The 25,981-nt window shown below is 37.3% G+C and overlaps 2 protein-coding genes and 2 pseudogenes across 2 annotated transcripts; all 4 read right to left on the bottom strand.

Moving 5' to 3' along the window:
- Positions 1 to 4,292: 4,292 nt before the first annotated feature.
- Positions 4,293 to 7,183, bottom strand: LOC124640440 (acetylcholinesterase-like). The gene is made up of 3 exons (XM_047178216.1): positions 6,871 to 7,183; positions 5,402 to 6,663; positions 4,293 to 4,616 (listed from the first exon to the last, which is right to left on the bottom strand). The coding sequence occupies exons 1-3, from the start codon at positions 7,060 to 7,062 to the stop codon at positions 4,442 to 4,444; spliced, it is 1,629 nt and encodes a 542-aa protein (XP_047034172.1). The 5' UTR covers positions 7,063 to 7,183; the 3' UTR covers positions 4,293 to 4,441.
- A 130-nt stretch (positions 7,184 to 7,313) lies between these two features.
- Positions 7,314 to 9,509, bottom strand: LOC124640442 (acetylcholinesterase-like). Its single transcript, XM_047178217.1, has 3 exons — positions 9,164 to 9,509; positions 7,822 to 9,056; positions 7,314 to 7,572 (listed from the first exon to the last, which is right to left on the bottom strand). The coding sequence occupies exons 1-3, from the start codon at positions 9,332 to 9,334 to the stop codon at positions 7,395 to 7,397; spliced, it is 1,584 nt and encodes a 527-aa protein (XP_047034173.1). The 5' UTR covers positions 9,335 to 9,509; the 3' UTR covers positions 7,314 to 7,394.
- Positions 9,510 to 9,652: 143 nt separating this feature from the next.
- LOC124640441 lies at positions 9,653 to 12,791 on the bottom strand (annotated as a pseudogene).
- Positions 12,792 to 18,685: 5,894 nt separating this feature from the next.
- Positions 18,686 to 24,390, bottom strand: LOC124640445 (annotated as a pseudogene).
- Positions 24,391 to 25,981: the final 1,591 nt, after the last annotated feature.

The following is a 25,981-nucleotide window of genomic DNA, read 5'->3' on the forward strand; positions in this document are numbered from 1 at the left end:
GTTATAGTTTATATCAAGATGTACCTAGATTAATAGAATATTATAGACTGGTTTTTAGGGTTCCGTACCCAAAGGGTAAAACGGGACCCTATTGTTTTCGTTCCTCTGTCCGTCTGTCCGTCCGTCCATCCGTCCATCCGTCCGTCCGTCTGTCACCAGGCTGTATCTCATGAACCGTGATAGTTAGAGAGCTGAAATTTTCACAGATGATGTATTTTTGTTACCGCTATAACAACAAATTACTAATAAATATGAAAACTAGAATTAAATATTTTTTTTGGGGGGCTCCTATACAACAAACGTGTTTTTTTTATGTCCGTTTTATAAACGACTCGCACTTGGCCGGTTTTCTTATGAATTGTGATTTGCAAAAATACAAATAACTTAAAGGTTTTGTCTGTTGTTCTGGTGAATTTAGGAGATCAGGCTATAATTAATACATATTGATTTGGAAAGAAACAAATACTTAAGCTTAAAATGGAGCCAAACCCGAAATCAGTTTAATGAATACTTACACATAATACATATACTTTATTTTTATTCATTAAACAGATTTTTAACTGACTTCAGAAAAGAAGGTTTTCAGTTAGACCTGTATGTATGTGTGTAAGCATGTTTGTGCGCGATTATCAGAACCGATTTTGATGCAGTATTTTCAACTATGATTTTTAAGAGTCATCCAATAGTTTACCAAAATAATTGCCACCCTACACTCACAGAATAAAAAAACTCGCTGAATACAGATACTGCAACAGCTTTCAGGTCAGTGAAAGGGGATGAATAACGTCGTTTTGAGTCGACCACTAGTGCGAATACATTATGTTAACAGGTCACCGGTGGGTCGCGGGGCGCTTGTTTTGTGGGTGAATTTAAAAAGTTCTTGGTGAGAAGTAAACTAAGTTCACTAAAATTTTGGATCGGATTGCAAGCCTTTTTAGTCTGGGACACTGTCATGCTAAAACTATTGAATCGATTTAAATGAAGGTACACACTGATAGTCTAGAACCTGAAAAGGGGCATAGGCTACTATTTACCCGGTTGCGGGAAGTATTTACCTCGGAACGTGGGGAATAGTTAGAATTAATAATAAATTATAACCCAATAAATGCATCATCACCTCCCGATTCTTTTTCCAACGATATTGGGGTCTGCTTCCAGTCTAACCCTATCAGTGTATATTAACAGCAAAAGGATAACAGATGTCCCTCCAATATCCGTCCAAAATAATATACAGTATGCTCCAAAAATATTATTAAGCTGTACAAAAATGATAAATCTTTGGAATAAAGTCCCGGGCCGTTGTTTCTGGCCGATTTTCGTAAGGATTATCCGTAATCCTATGAACGAACACCTGGTCCCTATCGTGGTTTGCTGAAAAATGTGGCCAAGTACGAGTTGGATTTCCAAAGGTTCTGATCTTTTAAAAGTAAATGCTAAAATATTGGAATGTGATGTTACGCCTTGTTCAAAAGCCATACAGTAACAGTGCATGTAATAAACAATTTACCTAATCCTACTTATATTATAAATGTGAAAGTTTGTGAGAATGTATGGATGTATGTTTGTTATTCAATCACGCAAAAACGGCTGGACCGATTTGATTGAAATTTAGTATGTAGATAGGTGATACCCTGGATTAACACATAGGCTACTTTTTATCAACACACCACGTGGGCGAAGCCGCTGGCGGAAGCTAGTAAATAATATTATCAGGATTCAAACGTCAAACTCAGTCTAAAACGATGAGACAGCATACAATTTTAAATGACCCACGTAACAGCCTTTTGCTGTAGTGCACGTACTTTGAATCTACCATTGACTAAGACTTCGATTAACCTATCGACCGACTAAAGATGATGAACAGTTTGTGAAGGGTCCAAGTTTAAATTTCGAATGGGAATTTTGGCTTTAGGATCGTACCTAATTTTATTTTTAAACAGTAAACGCTTCACGAGGTTATTTTATCTGTGCGGTTCGGAACCCTAAAAAAGACACCCTTAAAAGATAACGTCCCTGTTTGAGGATCCCGGGAAACGTTTGGGATTGTAAGCACGCATATACTTTGTTTGATGTGCATTTTTTTTAACCCACTTTATTTATTTTTTGTTTAACAATGACGCTTTTAGTGATAATTTTAGTGGAATATAATAGCATAATTGATTAATTTTAATATTATTTGTGTATTTTTCAGCCATCATTACAGGTACATAATTTAAAATAACTTCGAACTATTTCTTTCGCACTTTACGTAAGTGTGCTTAAGATAGAACAATGTTTGAACAGTGCTTAAAATTGAGTGACGCTTCAGTATGTATCTATACTAATATTATACAAAGGAAACTTTGTTTGTTTGTTTGTTTGGTTGTAATGCATAAACTCAAAAACTACTGGACCGATTTTGAATATTCTTTCACTATTAGAAAGCTATATTATCTGCGAGTAACATAGGCTATATTTTATCCCGGGGCGGGCAGTAACTCCCACGAGACGCGGGTGAAACCGTGGGAAACGGCTAGTTTTGAATATAAAGAAAAGTGAAGTTCAAATAACCGAAGTTGTAGCTCGCACATAGACAACAGGCAGTGTCTTGTCAGGTGCCAATTTCAGAGCAGTAAAGTTACTTGAAGAGAACTGTACGGATATTCTAATTAACAACGAAATAGCGACCTCTGGAGTACATACATATGAGCACAAAAAATTTAAAATTATGAGTCAGGGATAAGCTTGATATTCCTAAGCCAAGAAAATATGATCTAACTTCTAAACTACTTAAGAGAAAATCCAGGTGAAATCCACCTCAGTAATCTTAATTAATTGTTATTCTACCCCTTTACTTCAAACTTTGAACCCTTTATCGCTAACTAGCTTCTGCCCACGATTTGACCCTTTGCTGTATCTATTTACTTCTATGTACCTATAGACGATTTGTTGTCATAAACGTTTTTTTTTTTGTTTTATTTAAAGATTATATTATGTATAGAATTACAGTAAGTTTCGCCAGTCTCAGGATTTTAGGTATACTTATCAGCTATAAATAATCCTCCATCCTATAAATAACCCCCAAACATGAAGTCTTGAATCATTTACGAAATTGGGATACATTTCCAACGACTTTGTACGTTGATATAATAAAAAATGATGATGAAGATATAATTAAAAAAAATCTCTAAGTAAATTAAGACGGACTCCATTCATGATGAAAACCTATTCATTGAAAAGAAAGACATTCTATAAATATCTAAAAGGCAGATCTGAAAAAGCACAAAGCGTATAGGCCTCCACTAATGGAAACGAAATTGCGAACAAACTGTTTGCAGAAACTTTACCTGAAAGCCTGAAACGGCCTTTTTCAGTTATAAATAAAGATAGAATAGCTAGTAGTTTATTTTGGCTAAGTGTCTTTGAGTTGATGTTGAAATTTGGGCCAGAAATTGAGTGTTTGAAATTATGATTGCGGGCTGTTTTTCCTTTTTATTTAAATGTATAAAATTATAATACTAGAAAGACTAGACTTTAAACGCATATATTCATATCGGCTAGCTTTATAACTAAATAATGACATTGTATGTAATAAAGAAAATTACTAAATGCTATTTGGAATAATATTATTCTGTCGCTGCGGAAACAGCTTAATCGTCTCAACCAGTTGGCTAAACGTCATCTCAAGCAATGTTGAATATTTCAGTTAACAAGGCGACTTATAGCTTCGTAATTAAATAGCTAGCCGCATCATAAAACGGCTGTTTTAACCAGTCAGCTATATCATAATGTATATAAATACATAAAATATCAAGCAAGCATATGATGCAATGACATATCAGTTCTTAGAAGCGTCTCGTAAATATGGTGTTATCTGTCTTCAAGGATGGCAGCACTCGGATCGATAAGCCTGAGTCATAGCCAATCAATCATTGTGACCGCCTTGAACACTGCTCCAAATTATTGACACCTTGTAAAGTCATTTCTTGAGTATTAATAACTGTGATTTTTTAGGCTGAACTTTTGAAAAATATTTTTAGGTCGTGTCTGGTTTTGAAAGAGCAATTTTTTGGTGTACCTTGTGATTTGGAAGACAGGCCAGAATTCTGTTTGATATATTATGTAAAGCCGGCCATAATAATATGGTAGGGAAAAGGCTAGGCTGATGATGTATCCTCTTGTGGCATTCTGATAAGACTTCATAAGGTTTCCTAAGATTTTGTAGTTTTTCATTGAAATGGATTTAACGTTGAAAAGGCAATAACCAGAGTAAAAGATTTATTTCTACAAGACAAGTTAAGTATAAAACACAATTTCAAATGCGAATAAATATAATTTAAAGCATTTAAAAATCATACACTAAATATTAATTCTACATATTTTTCTTTCATTTCGCTTTGAATTTAGCATTACATTTAATTACATTTAATATTTTCTTCATCTTCATGAGTATACCTTCAGATCAGACCTGATACTTTCCATACAATTTATAGAATAGGTCCCAGAAAGCCATCCTCTCATGGTATGGCCTGGCTCCCAGAGACAAGTCTTGGTTTATGTCTAGATAAGGCTGGTTTGTCTTTGTCACTGAGTCCCATTTGACTGGTAGAAGTTCTGATGTCTCTGGTGTTGGGTTTCTGTGAATAAATATAAGGATACATTAATTTGGGGATATTGGGCAAGTTCACGGATTTTTCAAGAAATATAATTATATGTAAATACTATGGTAACTAAGTAGCTTCTATCCGTAGCGGGATAAATCAAATCATTTATTTCATTTAGGCCTTTAAAAGCACTTATGAAGGTCAAAAATTTGAAATAAGGTTGATTCTAGTTGCCCTTTCCAAAAGTAGCTTCCTATGGAGAAGAACGGGCAAGAAACTCCATGGTTATTCTTTTTAAAATATAATGGGTGTTACATTTGGTATGTACCTAGTGCTTACAATATTTTAAGGGTTGACTCTGAGAAAGTTATACAATGCAATGCATTATATAAAATATAGACTGTGTTACTTGGAAAGTATATACTGTGTAACTTTCCAGCAGTGAAAGAATTTTTCGTTTAGTTCAGTATTTTCGGGAGCTTTAGGATACAAACAAACAAAAAATGTTTCCTCTTTGATATTTTAGTACATATACGGAATCACGTTTTTCATTGCACATAGCAATATATAGTATGCCTCCAAACTGAAAGGTCATTGCGCCTTATCGATTCCGAGCTCTTGATTTTGACATTATCTCAAAACCATCGACAAAGAGATCGGTTTCAAGGCGAAATATTTCATTGATAATATTGTTTGTCTGGATTATTTTCTTTACTTCATTGTGTAATTTATGTACTAAGTACAGCACTTTTATATTCTAAGGCAAAAAATATTTACATAAAAAATCTTTATCTAGCATTAAAAAATATTCAACTTACCCAAACTTAGCAAAGTTCGTCCAGATAGCAGTCATCCTATCAATCACGATCTGGTCTTCAGGAGTCACTTCTTCAAAGTATTCGTAATCAAACAAGTAACCAAGTTCATCAGCATGAGCAGCTCCCGTCGAAGTCAAGTTAAGCGCCAACTTCATAATATTTCTACCACCACTATACGAGAAAACGTAGCGGTACACATTGGTAGCACCATTTTGTAAGAGCTGGTCTACCACTCTTTGCGTTGGATATCCGAAATGAAAATCTGCTGCAAAGTCTGCAATGTCCAACTTTACATCTTCAGAAATTGGCTCTCCTCCAATATAAAAGTGTTTGACCACATCATTAGCTTCATCGGCTTCATCACCAAAATTAAATTCTAAACTTAGATGGTCTCCAAAATCAAAGGTTTTGTAATAATCGTCAGTTGATAATTCTGCTGCAGGAGCAGCCTCATTGTCATTGTAACCAATGATAACTGGGGTATTCTTCAACTTGGGTGATACAATGTTCCTTGGGTGTTCCGTTATGAAATGATCAACGCCTTCAAACTCAGTTTCAATACAAGGCACTGTTAGAATATTGTTTCCTTGGAAAGAGAAGCCTTTGTTCAAATCATTGGCAGCTTTGATCAATGTGTGTGCATCAATTGTAGCAAGATATTCAAGAGCTTCATTAACGTCTGTTGTATTGAAATCTAACTCTTCAGCTAGTTTAATAGGTAATTTGTTCTGATGCTCTCCTGCCCAAATATGAGTATAAGCTGGTCCACTTTGGATGATCGCTCTTTGGAACAACTTTTCGTAAGATGACAGCAGATGAAGGTTGACGGACATACCACCAGCACTTTCACCAAAAATGGTAATTTCTTTCGGGTTACCACCGAAAGCTTCAATATTCTCGTTGATCCACCTCAGAGCTAGGACTTGGTCTTTGAGTCCTTGGTTTCCAGGAACATCTGGGTGATCCAAGCACATGAAACCGTAAGCTCCAAGTCTGTAGTTGATTCCTACAACTATGACGTCATTTTTCACTAAGAACTTTGGAGAACTGCCGCTATTATCAGCGCTACCTTTGGAGAATTGACCTCCATGTATCCAGACCATGACTGGTAAGAGGTTTTTGGTGGTAGCAACACTTGGCACGTAGATGTTCAAAGTGAGGCAGTCGAGAGTACCGACGGCAACATTGTTGTTAACTTGAGGGCAAACGTTTGACTCATAAGCTTCGAAGACAATGTCAAAGCCAGGATGTGGTACTGAAGCCTGAAATCAAAATGTCAAATAGGATAACTATATTTTTCAGATATCTTAGTTCCTTAAAACTCAAATCGCGATAAATATTGTCTATTTGAATATTATGTAACAGTAAAACAAATATGACACCAAAACAATTCTTATTTTTCATGGTTAGTTGACTTACTTACACAAAATATCCTATGACTAGAATTAAACCAAGTTAAAAAAACTTACCCCAAAAGGATTATTTTCATCAACCACAGCATACGGCACACCAAAAAATTGCGCATACCCCTCACTAGATAGGAGTCCTCTAATCAGACCCCCTTTAATGGAAACCAGGGGGTCTACTCGATAAAGTCCATGAACTAGACCACATAGTGACACTAAAAGTACCACAGCCTTCATGTCGAAGCTCTGTGACATAACTATGCAGAATAAGGTTTTTTGAGACAAAAACCCAAGATATTGCAAAAGTTAAGATAAGAGATAAAACAGCATCTTGAAGATCAATACAATACTGATAAGCAATGTTGTAATCATGCTTGTTGTTGCTACTGAGGACATGAATGTGTCTGTGGACGAAAATTCTAGAGTTTTAAAGAAGTCTTCGGCTTGATACATAATTTGTTTTATTTAGATGAGAAACTTGTTGCACATGCAATAAAACCAATTTATTTTCTTTATAACTTTATGGTTTAATTGTACATTTTCTTTCGTTTCTTCATGAGGATGTTGATATGATGTTATTTAACAGTTTACCATTTTTGGTGTTTTCCATAAAGTTTATAGAACAAGTCCCAGAATGCCATTCTGCTGTGGTTAGGTCTACTGCTGAGAGTGAACTCGGAATCCATGTTTAAATACGGCTGAGTAGTCTTCGTTATAGGAGTCCATGTGAATGGAATTAGTTCTGAAGGCGCTGGTGTAGGATTTCTGAAATCCGAAAATATTTAGCCATATAGTTTTACATAAATGAAACCACCAGCATGCAGGATAATGAATCGATTTATAAAAAAAGTCTTTCTTTCTAAACCTATAAAAAAAAAATCTAAGTAATTAAAGATAGATATTTGCACATTAGGCAAAGAGTTTGAGGCACATAATAATTAAAATGTAATGTCATGTGTTGTCACAGTTTTAAATCCGAAATTGAAAGTAATGTTTCTACAAGTATGTACTCACCCATATTTAGCAAAGTTAGTCCAAAGCAAGGTTAACTTAGCTTTCATCGGAGACTGGTTAACTGCAAGTTTTTCTTCCTTAGTCAAATCAACCCACCAGTTTGCATCAAATAAGTATGATAACTCATCTCCATGGCTAGCATCCTCATAAGAATAAACGTATCTATATACTTTTTCAGCCTCACTTTCCAGCAGTTGCTCAGCCATTCTCTTCGTTGAGTGACCAAAAATAAGGTCGGTTCCTAAATCTATAAGTTCATTGGAAACATTCTTACTAATTTTCTCGTCGCCAATGTAGAACTGCTTTACTTCATTTATAGCTGTTTTCATTTCTTCATCGATATAAAATCCTAATTCAAATAAAGTTTTTAGGTCATAAGATTCGAAAAACGCTGCATCTTGATAACCATATTGGAATTGAAATTCTCTTCTAGTATGTCCAATTATGATTGGCGTTTTACGAGCTTTGCTAGCTTTCACGTTCATTGGATGCTCAGTTATAAAATGTTCGACCCCTTCAAAGACTTTCTCGACACAAGGTTTTGTTAACGGTTGATCAGTGCCTGAACCACTAGTGATTTTCAAACCATCAGCCCTTATAACTATAAGGTGTGGGTCAACAGTAGAAAGATAACGTAGAGCGTCATCCACATCCAAGGTAAAATAATCAAGTTCTTCCGCAAGTATCGAAGGTATTGTATCATTAGATTTCACCATCATCCAATAACTCAAAGCTGGGCCACTTTGTATAATTGCTTGATTAAAAAGCTTTTCATTTAGTGAAAAGAGATGTAAATTCACTGACATGCCACCAGCACTTTCACCGAAAATTGTGATCTTTTGATCATTCCCTCCAAAAGCAGCAATGTTATCTCTGATCCATCTTAAGGCTAACGTTTGATCTTTAAGTCCTTGGTTGCCTGGAACTTCAGGTGTATCTAAGCACAGGAAGCCGTAAACACCGACTCTGTAGTTTATAGCTACTACAATGACGTCGTGCTTGAGAAGAGAGACTGGATCAGAAGCTTCTGCTGTGTTACTGCCACTAACCCAAGCTCCGCCATATATCCATACCATTACTGGCAGAGGGTTCCGTGAGTCAGCAGTGTTTGGTACATAGATGTCCAAGGTTAGACAGTCGAGAGTACCAATAGGAACCCCTTGTCGAACTTGCGGACATATTTTTGATTCAGTAGCTTCAAATATATTTTCAAAGACTGGATATGGCAGTGATTGCTGGAAAAAAATATATTTTGGTTTTTATGTCGTAGTTTGGTAAATAACAGTGGTGGAGTAAACATACTATACATTAATCTTAAACCAATACAAACTGACACACTTACCCCAAAAGGATTATCTGCATCAACCAAACCATAAGGCACGCCTAAAAATTTAGCGTAACCATCGCCTGACAGTCCTCTTATAAGACCCGTCCTTGTAGAAACCAGGGGATCAATTCTGTACACTCCTTGAACTAAACCACACAGTGAAAAAAATAATAGCACAGCCCACATGTCAAAACAATACGACTTTACTATTCTAAGTGGAAATGAAACACTTAAACCCGATACTATATAAACAATATCAATTGTAGATAAAGCATCTCAAGAAGTTTTATCAATGTATTTCCATCGAATGATTTCGGTATCGCATGTGGGATCCATAGCAGAGAAACCGGTGACGTTATATTGTAAACAAGTTAAAGATTAAACTGCCCATCCCTATCATTTTATTTTCAAATTTCATCAATATTTAACAACATTTGTTGTGTATTTGCCAGTATATAAACCCGTTTTCTTCAAATTAGGCATACTTTCAAATAAAATCAAGTCTTTTATTGCATATCCAAGTGATGTATTTATATGATCATAGCTCGAAAACATTATTCTCCATAGTTATATTTTTTATCAGGATATTAGTACCACATCTGGTACTTTCCATATAGTTTATAGAACAAGTCCCAGAATGCCATTCTGCTATGGTCAGGTCTGCTGCTGAGGGTGTATTCAGAATCCATATCTAAGTATGGCTGCGTAGTCTCCGTTATTGGTTGCCACATAAATGGAACTAGCTCTGTCGGTTCAGGAGTTGGGTTTCTGTAAATAGAACACCTTATTAAATTATATTTTACATGTGTTTCAATATTTTACACAAAATCATCATCATTTTACATGACATCAGGACGTGGAATGAAATCAAGCACACTGCTACTTTAACTGTAGCTATTTTTTATGGATACTCACCCGTATTTAGCAAAGTTAGTCCAAAGCAAAGTTAGCCGGGCTCTCATTGGAGATTGCAAGAGCACGACTTTTTCTTTCTCTGATGCTTGGTTGAACCGGAGACCTTGATCAAATAAAAATGCTAGTTCATCTGCATGGCTAGCATTCTCATATGAGTAAACATATCTATATACATTTTTGGCTCCTCTTTCGAGCAGTTGGTTAGCCATCCTCTGGGTTGAGTGACCAAATATTAGGTCTGTTCCTAACTGTATTAGCTCTTCCTTACTGAATTTTTCGTCACCAAAATAGAAATGTTTTACTGTATTCAGGGCCTCTTCCATCTCCTTCTCTACAAAGAATCCCATTTCAAATAGTGGTTTTAAATCGAAAGCATCAAAGAATTCCTGATCTCGCGAAGCATATTGAAAATGAAATTCTCGTCTAGTATGTCCTATATTATCGGCATTTGGTGAGCTTTACTAGATTTTAAATTCATTGGATGTTCAGTGATAAAATGATCGACTCCATGAAATGCTTTCTCAACACAAGGTTTAGTCAGTGGTTGGTCATTGCCTGCAGAACTAGTAATTCCCAATTCAAAAGCTTTTAAAACCAACAAATGTGGGTCAATGGTAGAAATGAATCGCAGAGCGTCTTTTATATTTGCAGTTCTGAACCCAAATTCTTCCGCAAGTGTCAAGGGTATTGTATCATTAAATTTCACCATCATCCAATAACTTAAAGCTGGACCACTTTGTATAATTGCTTTATCAAATAGTTTCTCATTTAATGAATATAGATGCATGTTTACTGACATGCCGCCAGCGCTTTCTCCAAAAAGCGTGATATTACTGTCATCACCACCAAAGGCAGCTATATTATTCTTAATCCATCTCAGGGCTTGTGTTTGGTCTTTCAGTCCTTGGTTACCGGGAAGTTCAGGAATGTCCAAACACATAAAACCATATAGACCCACTCTGTAGTTTATGGCTACTATAATGACATCGTGATTCAGCAAAGTGACAGGATCGGTTGCTTGTGTGGTACTTGTACCACTAACCCAGGCCCCACCATGAATCCAAACCATTACTGGTAACGGTTTACCTGAGTTAACAGAGTTTGGTACATAGATGTCCAAGTTAAGGCAATCAATGCTGCCCGTTGGGACGCCTTGTCTCATCTGGGGACATTGTCTGGTTGTGGTTGCATGGAAGACCTGCTTAAACCCTGGATGTGGCACTGACGGCTGGAACGAAGAAAGCCTTATTTTCATTTTAAATATGAAAATCAATCACCTAACATTTGAAACATTAAGTTGACAGGAAATATATTAAAATCACTATTAAACTGAAACTGATAGAAGAAGACATGAATTCAAAAATACAGATACTCACCCCAAAAGGATTATTTTCATCGACCACAGCGTAAGGTATGCCTAAGAATCTGGTGAACCCATCACCAGAGGTTCCTTTTATAGGTCCCAATTTAGTCGACACAAGTGTATCTGCCCTGCACAATCCTTGCACTATGCCACATATCGTGATCAACAGTAACACCGACCTCATTTCAAAACTGTATGTCATTTCGATGTCAAGTGTAAATAAATGGATTCGTCCAAATCAGCGCTATTTAAAGAATCAGGATAATTGATAAAAAATCTGACGGTGTAGACTGTACTTTTAATCACTTCATTGCAATCAATACGATTATCTTATTTACGAATAGCTTATGTGTACATAATATACTGTTTATTCTTAATTACAATCGAATCTGTTGTTCCGGACAGTTCTAGACTTTGATAAAGTATAAGTTTTAAATGTTAGTTTTATTCCAAGACCCATTATGTGATCTTGCCATCATCACTATCATCATTTCAGCTCATTCTCAACCAGGAAGAAAACGCAAAATCTCCTAAGAAAGTAGCGTCGCCAAAATGCGGGTGTTTAGGGGACGAGGAACTTTACTGGCTCCGCTTTCACATGCTCCTTCTTTGGAACCTTCGCTCATCTTTCCGAATTTCCAACTGTTATTGTAATATCACTATATGTACGAGTATTATATATATAGATTTACTTGAACAACTACTTGAACACTAATTTCGAAGTACCTACGTAAATAAGTTTCAAGTGGATCTTAAGTACCATAGTGATAGAAAGGGAATAACCTCGCCTAATTTTTTTCATTACCGAGTAAATTGTTTTTTCCCATTACTGATCTAGGCCTTATAATTAAAAGGTAATTGAAAAAAAAACTGAATCAGATGTGGCCATAAGTGCAAGATTCAAGGTTTAATCTGGGGTTCAAAACTCAACTCTCATCGTGGAACCGGAAAATATCAATCAAAATTAATACTTATTAACAATCATTATGATTAATTTACAAGATAATCCATATATTTGCGTATTCATTTAACATATTATTATCAGGGCAATTATACTTAATAATGTATCGATTCGATCATGATTGATTAACGAATCGTGCTAGAAAGTCGCTAGTCATTATTTACAATACGTTTCATAAAGATAAATTACAGCCATGTAACGGTGTGCATTGCCCCACGTGTAGCTATCATATACTGGTAATGATATTACTATAATCTTTATGTTGCTTTATTAGAATGGGTTGTACTTCGAGAAAGATGGATCAATATTTATCTGTTAAACAAAATAAGAGACATATAAATGAGATACAAACAAAAAAAAATGTTTGTTCGGATGCGAAAAGAGTGAATAATGAATGAATAATTGTGTTCAAATAAAAATATTTTTAGGATCAGAAGCCGGATTTTATTAAAAAAAAAACAAACTAGCAACACGAAATACAACTGATTTATTCTTATATCAAAACAATCTTATCAAATAACCAAAATCACAAGAAAATGAATTTAATGGTAATTGACAAACAGCCGTTAATCAAAAAATAACAATCACAAATCACAAAAAGAAATGACTCACAGCAAATAGCGCCGACACCTCACGACCGTCCCGTGCGAAAGCCAACCGACAAATGAATTGTCCGGCGAGCTTACCCCACTTAAATACATTCGTGAGATGACGTCACCAAATGCAGTAGATAATTCCTAATTATCCTAACACGGCTTCTCCTGACCGTGCGCCGTCCTCGGGCACATTATCAGCAGGGTCTTCAGTGACGTCGCCAGCGGCAGGTGCGTGAGCTGCAGGCTCTGATGAGGGTCCTGCGATCTCATCGTCATAGTTTCCGTCTTCTGCGTCTAAAACAAAATGTGTTAGCTTTATTAAGCTGTTAACTTGCAAAATATTGCCTACCATTTCATACGTCACGCTACTAAGGCCCTCTGTCATAGAATCATACGAGTAAATAAGAATCCTCTGTCACTACTAACAGTCGTCTTACACATGCATCTCCATTTGATCATATACTCGCACTCTCATACATCACTTCCTACACATATCACATGATATGTCTGCCGGACCGAGGTCCACACGCGTAACAACGCGTCTGCCGGGACAAAGCCCACACACGCATAGCGTGTCTGCCGGGTAAAGACCCACACGTAAAACGTGTCTGCCGGGACTAAGCCCACACCCTCAAAGAGTGTCTGCCGGGTAAAAACCCACACGTAAAACGTGTCTGCCGGGACTAAGCCCACACCCTCAAAGAGTGTCTGCCGGGTAAAAACCCACACGTAAAACGTGTCTGCCGGGACTAAGCCCACACACACCATACGGCATGTCTTCCAGGATTGCCTCCGGGACCTCACACTGAAGTCCGATTTTTCACAATTTCGTAGACATACTTCGTAACCAGGCAAATCCTTGTACATTCCTTAGATTCGTACCTAAAAGCTGTAACATAGGATATCTGTTAGGCATATAAAAAAATAACAACAGTTACTTACTTTCAAAGAAAGCCGCACAACTCTCGGGACACCACTCCCCTTTCCAAAGCACCATATACTGCACAGCTGCTTGCGTGGTCTTTCCACGAGCACCGCCCAATAGCTTGAGCTCATACCGGCCACTTGGAAGCACCTTCGTCACTCGGTAAGGGCCTCTCATCCCCGAGTCAAGTTTTCCGGTGGATTGGGAATATTTGATGACAAATACGCAGTCGTTAACCTGGAAAGTCCTGGGAGGGTGCCGATGACGGTTCACGTGCGAGTCCTGCTTTGCTTGATTTTCTTTAAGCAGGCCTCTGGCTCTATCCCTGCACATCTCCCGCCAGGCCTCACGATTTGGTTGTGCATTTTCGATGGCCACATCTCGGACTAGCGCACGGATGACAGGAGTGGTCGCGTCGGATCCAATTAACAAATTTAAGGCAGACAGTTGTGTAGTTTTTTGCTTAGTTATATTTAAAACTAATTGAATCTTGCACAGTGCATCCGACCAGGTAGTATTTTTATTATCGCTCTCAACACGAATGAGATTTAAAACAGTTCGAACGTACCTTTCTACTTGGCCGTTTGCATGGTGCATTTCAGGCGTTACATAGTGGATATCACAACCCATTTCCAGTACCCACCCCGTAAAGCTAGAGGCCTCAAACATTCGGCCACGATCACAGATTAACAATTTAGGTACACCGAAAAGTGATACTGCATTTTCAAATACACGCTTGAGTTCGGTAGTGTCTTGACGGTATAATGCATAAAGTAGACAAAATTTTGTAAACGCATCTACAAGTACCAAAACAAATTTAAAACCGTTCGACTCTGGCAATGGACCTAACACATCTACATGAATCGTGTTGAAGGGTTCGTCAGGCTTTTCCCATGATGTGATAGGTTGGCGAGGAGCTCGAGGAACTCTCTTTTTGGACATACACACTAGGCAGTGAGACGTATATTTATTGACAAATTGCTTAAGGCCGGGAAACCAAAAATGTTTGAGAATAAGGCTTACCGTTTTCTCGGCTCCTATATGCTCATGTTCGTCATGAAAAATACGTAAGAGGCTGAGCCTGTGGCCCTTCGGTATGAAACATAAAAGCCTAGACTCTTCACCAACCGGAGAATAACGGTAGTAGAGCAAGTCGTTTTTGCACACATAGCGTCGAGTGTCAAGGCTACCGTCCCTAAGCTTTTGCAGAAGCTCCTGAGTTTCATTATCAGCGGCTTGTGCAATCTGGGCCCAATTTAATGGTCTTTCTATGTTGTTGATTTGGGTCGCGGGTGGATTCCTGCTTAAGTAGTCGGCATGAGACATCATAACGCCTTTTCTATATTCAATAGAGAAGTCGTAATCTTGCAGGTAAATCCACCAACGCGCAACGCGTGGGAGCAGATCCTTCTTACGCTCGGTGGACTTCAGTGCATTGCAATCAGTGATAATTTTGAATTTAATGCCAATTAAATAATGTCTGAAGTGTTGCAATGCCCTGACGACCGCCAGCGTTTCCAACTCGTACGAGTGGTATCTGCTCTCTGCGCCTTGAGTGACCTTGCTGAAATAAGCCACCACACGTTTACTACCATCATCATGAACTTGCATCAAGACAGCACCGTAACCTGCGCTACTCGCGTCTGTGTGGAGTTCTGTTACTAATTTGGGGTCAAAAATTGCAAGTATGGGCTCGTTTGTTAATATTTTGATAAGATCCTGACGAATTTGCTCTTGTTCACTGCCCCAATGAAATTTCACCTCTTTCTTGGTGAGACGAGAAATGCTTGCAGTGGCGTAATTTTTAATATACCGCCGGAAGTAACCTGCTAAGCCAAGAAATTGCCTAACTTGCTTTACATTCTTTGGCACGGGGGCGTTTACTAGGGCTTCGACCTTGCGAGGACTCGGCCTAACCTGACCGTGACTAATAATGCGGCCAAGATACTCCACTTCGGTGGTTAGGAACGAGCACTTTCGGAGATTTATCGAGAACCCAGCTTCAGTTAACGTCTGTAAAACTTCTCGTAACAATTTAATACCTTCGCTAACTGTCATACTCATTATGAGGACGTCATCGATGTAAACAAGGACTTGTCCTGCCTCGATAAATCTTCGAAGGGTCTTGTTAATAATTCGTTGGTAAACGGTAGGAGAGTTACACAGACCAAAAGGCATCTTAAGGTACTCGTAGTGTCCTTCCGGAGTAACAAAACCTGTTTTATGGACTGAGGCCTCATCTATTAAGATCTGATGGAAGCCTGAGGCCATATCAAGACCTGTGAAAAACCTTGAGCACCCAAGGCGGTCAATGTGGTCTTCTATCAAGGGTAGGGGATACCTATCCTTGATAGTGATGCGATTGAGCGCCCTGAAGTCCACGCACATCCTGTCTGCACCATCTTTCTTTTTTACCAAGATGATAGGGCTGGCATACTCGGATGTGGACTCCCTGATTATATTTTTGTGCAATAAGTCCTTTATTATTTCCCTAACCTTAAGTTTTTCTTGGTAAGAAAGGCGGTAAGGATGATATGCCACGGGGACATTGCTTGTCAAGTTGATTTGCATTTTACCCGTCGTAACTGTCGTGGTTGCGGTACCAGATATGAAAAATGGTACAAAATCGTTTATTGTTTGCATCAAGAGGCTTAATTCCTCACCTTGAAGAGGTGTGTTGATATCGGAGAGCTCGACAGGCTTAACAGTGCTGATTGCACAAATTGAATTAGAAGCATGTGCCAGATATTGACTGTGTTTTGTTCGGATATAAGTAACGCCATCCCTGTTAAGCACATCGGTTCCGACAATTATTGGTGTATTCATATATGATGCCGGTACCACAACAAAGTCTATTTCAAGTGAGATTTTACTGAACTCCACCGTAAGGGTAACGTACTCGTGAGCGACAATACCGTTATTACCTATACCCTTTAAGACACGATATGTTGGCTTTCGCGAACAGGAAAAATGTTTTACAATGTCCGAAGAGATTAGGGACACGTCGAGGGCCCCACTGTCTATTAAGATGTCAACCGGGATACCCTGGATTACGGCGGTAGTGATATCATTAGACCCTAAATAGCCATGCGCCTCCTTGCAAAGGTTCACCTTTCGTTGACTATTATTCGAAGCTTCGACGCGTCGCTTCGCATAACAATCACCCTCAGCGTGTCCAAGCTTTTTACAAAAGGCACATGACACTGTATTCGGTTTTTCATCAGATTTACGCTTCTTAGGGCAATTGGTTCGCAAATGTCCGGCTTTACCGCATAAGTAACACGAGCTACCCGGGGGCGCATTGCTGCGTTTATTAACTAAATTGGACTTAGAACTTGCACGATAATCAGGTTTGTTAAAGCTAGGCTTGGTATAAATGGCTAAGAATGTGACTAAATTATCAATAGTTAGGTCAGCGTTTGCCGCTGCGGCTCGCACTTGGGCGTCATTGATGCCTCGGATAACTATTTGAACCATCAGTTCTTCACTTAAACCCTTAACAATGCGCAATCGCAGCAGTGAACGCCGGGCGTACTCAGCATACGTATTGAATTTATTAGAGTTCGTGTTCATGACTTCAAAGAGGATATTTGCGTAGTCGAGCTTGTGTGGACATAAAGATCTAAATTCTTTAATAAAATTGCTCCAAGAACGATCGTTGGTAACCCATTCATTTAACCAGGTCCTGGCATCCCCTTTCAAACAATGGGCCACCCGCGATAAGCATTCTGAATCACCCCAATTATTTGTTAACTTTGCCCGCTCGACTTCATTGCACCATGTCTCGAAGTTATGAACTGCCGGATCAAAATTAGACACGTAGTAGTTATGTGGTTTCACTTTGTTTATCACAGCGTTCAGAGCATCGGCCAACGTATCGGCCGCGGACGGCACGTCACTATTACAGCGTTGGCTAGTGCTATGTTCAGCAAGTGGTGGCGTGTGTGATGTGCTGGCCACGCTTCCCTCGATAGCATCTAATCGCGACATTATAGCTGCTAACGTATGCCCTACCGTGCCCTCACGGCTGCGGGAACGTGTGACACGCGACCGAGAATCGCGACGGGAACGTAGTCGGGAACTCGACTTCGATTCGCAACGAGAACGCGACCGTGAACGTGAAACAGAATAATGGCGAGAGCGGGAATAGGAATCGCGGCGAGAACGCGAACGAGAATTGTGGCGGTGCCGACGCGATTTGCTACTCCTGCGCTTTGTTTTGCGGCGCGGTGACACATCAGAATCGGTTGAAGATGAACGTGGCATTTTAGGTACGAATTAACGGCTGTTTTTCAAAACAAATCTTGTAATCTAATTTATGTGGGTATGTAGGCGAATCCCACTTCTGATTTTAGGATCAGAAGCCGGATTTTATTTAAAAAAAAACAAACTAGCAACACGAAATACAACTGATTTATTCTTATATCAAAACAATCTTATCAAATAACCAAAATCACAAGAAAATGAATTTAATGGTAATTGACAAACAGCCGTTAATCAAAAAATAACAATCACAAATCACAAAAAGAAATGACTCACAGCAAATAGCGCCGACACCTCACGACCGTCCCGTGCGAAAGCCAACCGACAAATGAATTGTCCGGCGAGCTTACCCCACTTAAATACATTCGTGAGATGACGTCACCAAATGCAGTAGATAATTCCTAATTATCCTAACAATATTATCTACAATGACCCCTTTATGGCATTAAGATTGCGCAAAAAATATATCAAAGTCATGATGAATCAAATCAAAAGCTCAGGACAAAACATAAAATATGCAGATTTCATTTAATTTAGTTTTTTTATTACAAAGCTATCAATACCACATCTGGTATTTTCCATAAAGTTTATAGAACAGGTCCCAGAATGCCATTCTGCTGTGGTCAGGTCTACTGCTAAGGGTGAACTCGGAATCCATGTTTAAGTACGGCTGTGTAGTCTTAGTTATAGGCGTCCATATAAACGGAACTAATTCTGTAGGTTCTGAAGTTGGGTTGCTGTAAATAGAAAAAAATATTTTAATTTAGAAAAATATTTACGCAAGGTATGAAAACTGAGAATCATTCTTTAAAACGTAAAGATCTTAAAGCAAAAGAAGTTAAGCTGTTCAGCAAATACTCATCCGTACTTAGCAAAGTTAGTCCAAAGTAAAGTTAACCGAGCTCTCATTGGAGATTGATTGCATGAGTGCAAGTTTCTCTTCCTCTGACGATTCAAAGAAACGTCTAGTCTGATCAAATATATACGGGAGCTCATCTGCATGGCTGGCATTCTCATATGAGTATACAAATCTGTTAACATTTTCAGCTCCATTTTCAAGCAGTTGGTTAGCCATCCTCTGCGTTGAGTGACCAAAAACAAGATCAGTGCTTAGCTGTATAAGTCCTTCCTTACTAATTTTGTCATCACCAAAATAGAAATGTTTAACCGTATTCAAAGCCTCTTCCATCTCATTTTCGATATAGAATCCCAGTTTGAAAAGTGATTTCAAATCAAATGCGTCAAAAAATTCTTCATCTCGAGTATCATATTGAAAGTGAAATTCTCGCCTGGTATGTCCAATTATTATGGGCATTTCACGTGCTTTACTAGATTTTATATTCATTGGATGTTCAGTAATAAAATGATCGACACCTTCAAATTCTTTCTCAACACAAGGCTTGGTCAGAGGTTGGTTATTGTCTGAGGAACTAGTTATTTTCAGTTCAAAAGCTTTTGCTACTAATTGATATGGATCAACAGTAGAAATAAAACCTAGAGCATCTTTTAGATTCGTAGTTCTGAATCCAAATTCTTCCGCGAGTATCAAAGGTATTGTATCATTAGATTTCACCATCATCCAATAACTTAAAGCTGGACCGCTTTGTATAATTGCTTTATCAAAAAGTTTTTCATTTGGTGAATATAAATGCATGTTGACTGACATGCCTCCAGCACTCTCCGAAAAGCGTAATATTACTATCATCACCACCAAAGGCTGCAATATTTTTCTTAATCCATCTCAGGGCTAGTGTTTTATCTTTCAGTCCTTGGTTACCAGGAAGTTCAGGTATGTCCAGGCATAGAAAACCATATAGACCAACTCTATAGTTTATAGCGACTATAATAACATCATGTTTGAGAAGGGAGACTGGGTCTCTTGCTTGTGTTGAGCTGCTGAGTGATATCCAAGCCCCGCCGTGAATCCATACCATTACAGGTAGAGGTTTTGGGGAATTGGCTGTGTTTGGTACGTAGATGTCCAAAGTAAGGCAGTCGAAGCTACCTGTTGGGACTCCTTGAAACAACTGTGGGCATTCTTTTGTTTCATTTGCTCGGAAGATCTCCTTGAATCCTGGATGTGGTACTGATGGCCGAAATCAGAACAGCAGTTTTGGCACATTACATACATATATTTTAAGACAGATTTTTCTCATATCAAAATAATTATTTCACTGATTCATAATGCGTAAGTGTGGGTTTGTCATTTGCAATATTGCTATATACCTACTTGTTTGTATTGTTATTAGTCTAACAGATTTCCGAAAAATAGTATAGAAACTTACCCCAAAAGGATTACTTTCATCAACCAATCCGTAAGGTACGCCCAAAAATCTGGTGAACCCATCACCAGAAGATCCTTTAATAGTGCCCAACTTAGTAGACACAAGAGTATCTGCTCTGCAGAATCCTTGCACTATGCCACATATCGTGATCAACCGTAACACTGACCACATGTCGATACAACTTACTAACACTATAAATCCAAATGTGAATGAATTGGCAAAAAACCTTTATTTACATCAGGTAAATAAGGAATCAGGATATGTAATTGATAGAAATCTTATGGTGTAATACTTCACTGTATTTTTATGATCAAGTTTATAATCTGTAGATATCGAATGAAAGGTTTTATCTGATTTGTGATTAATTTCAAGTTTTTGGTGACGTTTGTTAAGAACGAATTCATCTAAAATACTGTTTTTGTTTACATCTTAACTGTATTCTAGCTTCTGCCAGCGGTTTCAGCCGCATCCCGAGGGGATTTCTGCACGAACCAAGATAAAAAGTAGTCTATAGCTTTCCTCGTCAAATGGGCTGTGTAACAATGATATAATTTTTCAAATTGGACCAGTAGTTCCTGAGAAAATACAAACTCTTCAGCTTTATAATATTAGTATAGATTTGTGACGCATATACGCGCAACCGAATTCGCTGGTTTGAAAGCCCAAATCCGGGACATTTCTAAACTACCTCAAACGTTTCATGAATCATATAAATTTAACTAATGAAATACAATAACCGACGCTCGGACATTTGTTGTGTACTTAGAGAATCTAACCAACTGGAGACGCTATTGCAATCACCTTCGCCATAGGTATGAGAAATGCCGCTGACACTCCCATCAAAGTCGAATCAGTCAAAGTTTTTTATTTCGTGTAGACCTAGTAAGAAACGGTTTAGGCAGATGATGATAGATCTATCATCATATACAGGATTCCACGAAACGATGCAATTACATGGTGTGGCTTAAGTTTTTGCTTCTATTTTGTCAATTTTGAACTATAACTTTTTACTGCATTATACCACCCGCGCGAGTATATTGGCAGACATATTTGCATAGTGATCTAAGCTCATGGCGGTTCCGGCTGGTTAAGTGATCTAAGGTTATGTATGATTAATGTACGTAATAACGTGCGAATGCGCATGCAATGTCGCTATTAAGTGCACGCGTACTTAATAGTGTAAATATGGTTTACGTTGATTAAATCGCTTTATCTGTTTGCTTTAATACGATTTGTGGACTTAGGGGGCGGAGTATCTATATTTTGATTAGGAGTAAAAGTAATTAAATATCTTGCTTGTGTATGTTGTCATAAAAAGTTAGTCAAATTTATGGTAACCGATAAAACCGGCTCTCTAAACTTCAAGAACTTATTTGACAGATAAACGGCAATTTTTGATTCCACAGGTCTCGTATAGCAATATTTGGCAGCATTTATCTGGCAGATAGCATTAACTATAGGATAACTAACCAACCAACTGTCACCCTGTCGCTACTGGTTACAATTAATTTACCAGTTATGAAATTGAAAACATCTGTTAGGTATAGTACCATTATACGTACCTATAGATACTAAAATTAAATAATAAAGTAGATAAATCATTAAATTAGATATACATGCATCTGAAAAACCAATTTTATTAAATGACCCATCCCAGTAACTTACCTCTGTATTGTATAAGGAAGGACTTTCATTAAAACCGGACATTATATTTTACGGTGTTGGAAAACCGGAAAACCGGTTTTGTATTGTTGTGTATAGGCCGCAAATTGTGTGCACCAATTTAATTTGAGTAATTATTTTTACAAAAGGGTCGAAGGATCGTGTTACACGCAGCTTAATGTAAGAATGGAGAAAATTAGATTTTCTGGAATATACCGTATAATTTCATGATAAAGCATATTTTTTCAAAATAATGTTTTAGTATTCGTAGGCAATCTTACAAACAAACATGACTTTGTTTCATTGGAATGCTATTTTACTGAAACTGTTTGAATGTGTACACCGTGAAAACTGGAATACTTAATATGTTAGGGGGCTCCCATAAATAAAACGTGATTTTTGCCTCATTTTACTTATAATGGTACGGAAGCTTTCGTGCGCGAGTCCAACTCGCACTTGGCTGGTTTTTTAGCAGTCTAGGTAGATAGAACCTAAAATAAAGTACCATTTCAAAACTGAAATCTCTCACAATCTTGCAATTTGACTATTGTTTCTAACGAGCTATATTACACAGCGATATGGCATGGACGCCTGCGGTGACAATAGATGCCTCATTACCGCTAAGACAGACGACACTAATGATCTGCGTTACACTAGCTATTTACTGTGGTTTTGCTCCCATACGTAATTATTTTAAGCTGAGAGCAAATTAAGTTCTGTCAAAATAAGTTAATTGACTGTTTCTTCATTTTGGTTTAAATGCTGGACTTTTTTGTTTACTTTATTTGACTTCATTTGATAATAGATGAAGAAAACATAGACGTAGATAATATTATAAAGCTGTAGAGTTTCTTTGTTTAAATGCGCTAATCTCAGAAACTATTTAAAGCTAATGAGAAAAATATTGCGACCAAATACTTCCAGCTCACTTTTAAAAACTTTGGTATTACAGAGTTCAAAATGATTGAACAAAACACCAAAGTTCCAATTATGGCTTCACCAGAAGAGCAAAGTTATTTTCTGAGAGTTCTTAAATATAACGTTTCCAGTGAAATGAGTCAATATTATGCTTAAAAACGAAATATTACAAGACAAGAAAATATCAGTGCTTTTGTCGTTAAAGAACTTAACAGAACTACTGGAAACTGCATCTGTTGGGCACGGAAACAATGGAATTCTCGTCAAGATGCGCTTAGCAATGCGCTCGCAAACTGCATTATGTAGAACTTATACAACTTTTAGTGGTTGCAGAATTAAATGTAAATACAGAAACAGAAATTAAAAAATACCCCAGTATTTCTGTTTGCTGTAGATTTGTCATAGTTGATAGTTGTTTGGTTTGATAATATGAGGTACAGTTTTTCTAGGTTGAGTTTTAGGGTATTTTACTTTAGAGGATCTCGCTAAGAACAAAGGAGTATCGTGTTGCTTAAATCATGTCGCATTGGCGTCATAAACACCTTATTATACTCCAAAAAGTGAATAAAATCTCGACATAAACTAATCCATTTGCTATTAAAAGGAATTGGGGGTCAATTACCAAAACCAATAGTCTTGTTCAACAAAGCGTTAGAACAAAGAATCTCACGCAAAGGAGTATCGTGTCGCGTAAATCATATCGGAGCATTGATGTCTCATCGGCGTCATAAACACTTCATTATAAACTCAAAAAGTGAATAAAATCTCGATACAAAATAAAAATATAAAAGAAAGCGCGGAGCGTTTATGTAATCTTTACGTTTTTTTGGTCAAAACGCTCCACGCTTTCTTTCATCAAACTAAATGTCCGAATTATTTTGTAATGTTTTAAAAGGGTGTTTTTTAGTTTTTGTTTTACTATTATTTTTATTTTATACTTTTTTCGTATATCTGAGAGCAATCCCTTTCATTTGATACTCATGTCATGGGGGTGAACTTCACATAGCCAGTCCGCCATTTTGGGGATGCCGCCATATTGGATTTGTAATTACGTTTTTGGCTAGTCATTTATTGTCATCAGAACCCAGACCGTGTGCAAAATTCCACCCTAATCGGGGACCGGGAAGTGGGTCAAATTAAGATTCCAAGATTTTCTTACATATATAGTTACAAGTGGAGCTAATATAAGCGTGTTAATAAATATAAGCGTGTAAAAAACAATTGGGGGTCACCCAATAGTCTTGTCCAACAAAGCGATAGAACAAAGACTCTCGCACAAAGGCGTATCGTGTCGCGTAAATCATGTCGGAGCATTGATGTCGCATTGGCGTCGTAATTTATCGCTCGCTTACGGAATAAAATAATTAATTTATTAAGGAAAGTATGTATTGTAGATATTTTTGGAGATTTTATACTATCGCTCTTTTGTTTTTATTTGGGAGTTAAATCAAGTGTGAAAACATCATGATTTTAGCGTGCTAGAATAAATACAGTGTTACGCTTTTTCTAACAAGACTATTAGTTTTGGTAATTGATACCGAATTCTTTTTAATGTTAGGGAAATCTTTTCGCACAGACTTTATGTGAAAAGATGATAGTTAATTGATCTGGCTATACCTACATACTGCTTACATGAGTTGAGGAGGTCAGATAGGTAGTGGCTACTTATAAAACCCAATATAGTCTGAAGATTGGCGGATAGATTGTATGAACTACATCATAGCAGCTTTTCTGGAGTAACAATTGCGTTTTGAAGTAACTAGGTACTTATTTCTCCTATTTAGGTTTCTATGTATATCGCTACGTTATATTCTCAGAGTAAAATAACTGAAGAAATCAAAGTATAATAGGCTGATAGATGATAAAAAACACGTTACAATATAATAGTTACCTTAATTAAAGTCCATTATTTAGTAATTCGATTCATTCATTTGATAGTGCTATTCAAATCTGTCAACGCGGCGCCATCATGGTGCATTGTCGACTTTTATTCATACGTGGATTGATTCCTATCCTGATGGCAAACCTAGTTTTCGTACTAAATAAAAAAGTAGAAGAATAGGGTTCTCTATAAGTTAAATTAGTTACTATCTGTTTCAAAGGCAATAAACATATAATTCAGACACCAGTCTAGCTCTATGTTTAATGAAACTTGTACATGTATTTTGATGATGAGAAATAAATAATGATTGATTGATTGAATATAATTAAATCTTTCTGAGCCGTCTCGTCGTCTCGCCGTCGTCGTTTCGAATATAATTAAATCTCCTGAGAGTACTATTTTCCGCAGACGGATATGTAGTAGTTGAGCAGTCAAAGTTCGAGAGACTGAGTTATTTTCACATTTATTTATAGTCCACTGTGAAGTAGGAATTTTGTTTTTTAACCAGTAATCAATTAGTAAACAGTTAAGATTAAAAAGCACTTAAGTGTTGCACAATGTTGCCTCATTAGGTAGGTACTATTTCTTAAGTTGATCACAATTTAATTATGTAATCTATTTGGTACCGAGATTGATTTGTTTATATGTCCGTTTGTGGACCTGATACAATGATGATTTTGGAAAACTGTACATACCAGCAGGTACCTAATTGATGAATCTACAAGACAGTGTAGAAAAAAATTTAATATTTTATTTCGCAAAACATTATACAATCGTAGGCCTTAGAATTATAAATTATAAAAAAAATACCAGATTGTTAAAACCACAAATCTCATAATGATTTTCTAGGAACGATTAAGGCCATCAACAGATCATTAGTTTAAATTCTAAAGATAAAAATTAGTTATTGTAAGACGGATTTACTAATTGTCCCTTTTGAATAGAAGTTATACCTAAATCTAATCGAGCGAATAATTGACTTAAACTGATAGGCCACTAGGGGTAAGGTATTTAACGCAAAATTTTACCTATTAAAATTGTTTCCTAACTACCTACAGTGAAA

Source organism: Helicoverpa zea, chromosome 20 (assembly GCF_022581195.2).
Source record: "Helicoverpa zea isolate HzStark_Cry1AcR chromosome 20, ilHelZeax1.1, whole genome shotgun sequence".
NCBI classification, from domain to species: Eukaryota; Metazoa; Arthropoda; class Insecta; order Lepidoptera; family Noctuidae; genus Helicoverpa; species Helicoverpa zea.

Bases quoted from the DNA above. Each gene is read 5' to 3' on its own strand.
- LOC124640442 (XM_047178217.1), bottom strand. From the start codon at position 9,334: ATGTGGGCTGTGCTATTATTTTTTTCACTGTGTGGTTTAGTTCAAGGA. The intron at 9,057-9,163 runs GTAAGTGTGTCA...ATTTTTTTCCAG, and splicing joins ATGCAGATAATCCTTTTGGG to CAATCACTGCCATATCCAGT. The intron at 7,573-7,821 runs GTGAGTACATAC...TTCGGATTTCAG, and splicing joins ACTAACTTTGCTAAATATGG to AAATCCTACACCAGCGCCTT.
- LOC124640440 (XM_047178216.1), bottom strand. From the start codon at position 7,062: ATGTCACAGAGCTTCGACATGAAGGCTGTGGTACTTTTAGTGTCACTA. The intron at 6,664-6,870 runs GTAAGTTTTTTT...TTTTGATTTCAG, and splicing joins ATGAAAATAATCCTTTTGGG to GCTTCAGTACCACATCCTGG. The intron at 4,617-5,401 runs GTAAGTTGAATA...ATTTATTCACAG, and splicing joins ACGAACTTTGCTAAGTTTGG to AAACCCAACACCAGAGACAT.